Source organism: Haliaeetus leucocephalus, unplaced genomic scaffold (assembly GCF_000737465.1).
Source record: "Haliaeetus leucocephalus isolate CR32 unplaced genomic scaffold, Haliaeetus_leucocephalus-4.0 Scaffold339, whole genome shotgun sequence".
Classification (NCBI taxonomy): Eukaryota; Metazoa; Chordata; class Aves; order Accipitriformes; family Accipitridae; genus Haliaeetus; species Haliaeetus leucocephalus.
In genome coordinates this window covers 19,644,894-19,645,807 of record NW_010972775.1, presented here as the reverse complement: position 1 = coordinate 19,645,807, position 914 = coordinate 19,644,894, and the positions used below count along the sequence as shown (strand labels likewise).

At 75.3% G+C, this 914-nt stretch overlaps 1 protein-coding gene across 1 annotated transcript in view; it reads right to left on the bottom strand.

Moving 5' to 3' along the window:
- SYNM (synemin, intermediate filament protein) overlaps positions 1-899 on the bottom strand; it is a 23,017-nt gene extending 22,118 nt beyond the window's left edge. The window contains exon 1 of the mRNA XM_010572028.1: positions 37-899. Coding sequence (XP_010570330.1) covers positions 37-822 — 786 coding nt within the window. The 5' untranslated portion in view covers positions 823-899. The remainder of the gene's footprint in view (positions 1-36) is intronic.
- Between the last annotated feature and the right edge of the window lie 15 nt (positions 900-914).

Here is a 914-nt window from a genome sequence, read left to right as displayed (position 1 = left end):
GCCCGCCCGACGCGGCGGCGGGGCGCTGCCACGCACCTGGTACTCCTCCACCTCGGCGCCGTGGCGGTCCTGCATGGCGAGCAGCTCCAGCTCCAGCCGCTCCCGGAGCCCGCACAGCTCCTGGCCCTGGCGGTGGAGGTCCTCCAGGTGCTGGCGGCACTGCCGGCTCTCCTCCCGCAGGAGCTCCAGGCTCTCCCGGCCCCGCCGCGCCTCCTGCTCCTGCAGCACCTGGATCTGCTCCTGGTAGCGCAGCAGGGTCTCCCGGCAGCTCTGGCCGAGCAGCATCTCGTAGGTCTCCTCCAGCTCCTCCAGGCTCAGCCCGGCCAAGGGGGGCGGCAAGGCGGCCAGGTCCATCCGCAGCTCCCGCATCTCCACCGCCTCCCGCCGCTGCCGCTCCGCCAGGTGCCCGTGCTCGGCCCGCAGCCGCAGCAGCAGCTCCTCCAGGGCGACGCACTCGCTCCGCAGCCGCTCCAGCAGCTCCCGCTGCCCGGCCAGCTCGGGCTCCAGGCGGCGCCGCATCGCCAGCACCTCGGCGCCCAGCAGCTGCAGCTGCTCCAGCTCCCGCCGCAGCCCGTCCCGCTCCCGCTCCGCCTCCAGCTTCGCCCGGCTCAGCTCCTCCAGCTGCAGGCGCAGCCAGGCCAGCTCCTGCTCGGGCACCCGGAGCCCGATCAGCTCCTGCTCCCGCAGCTCCGCCAGCTCCCGCGCCAGAAAGCGGTTCTCCTCCTCCAGGTCCCGCACGCGGGACACGAAGACCCGCAGCCGGGAGTTGAGCTCCTGCAGCTCCCTCTTCTCGTCCCATCCCGCTTCCCAGCGCCGCCACATCTTGCCCGGGACGCGGGATCGGGGCCGCGGTGGCCCCCGGGCGACGGGCGCTGCGCAGCTGCCGCCTCGCCGCGGGGCTCTGAGCGCCGCGA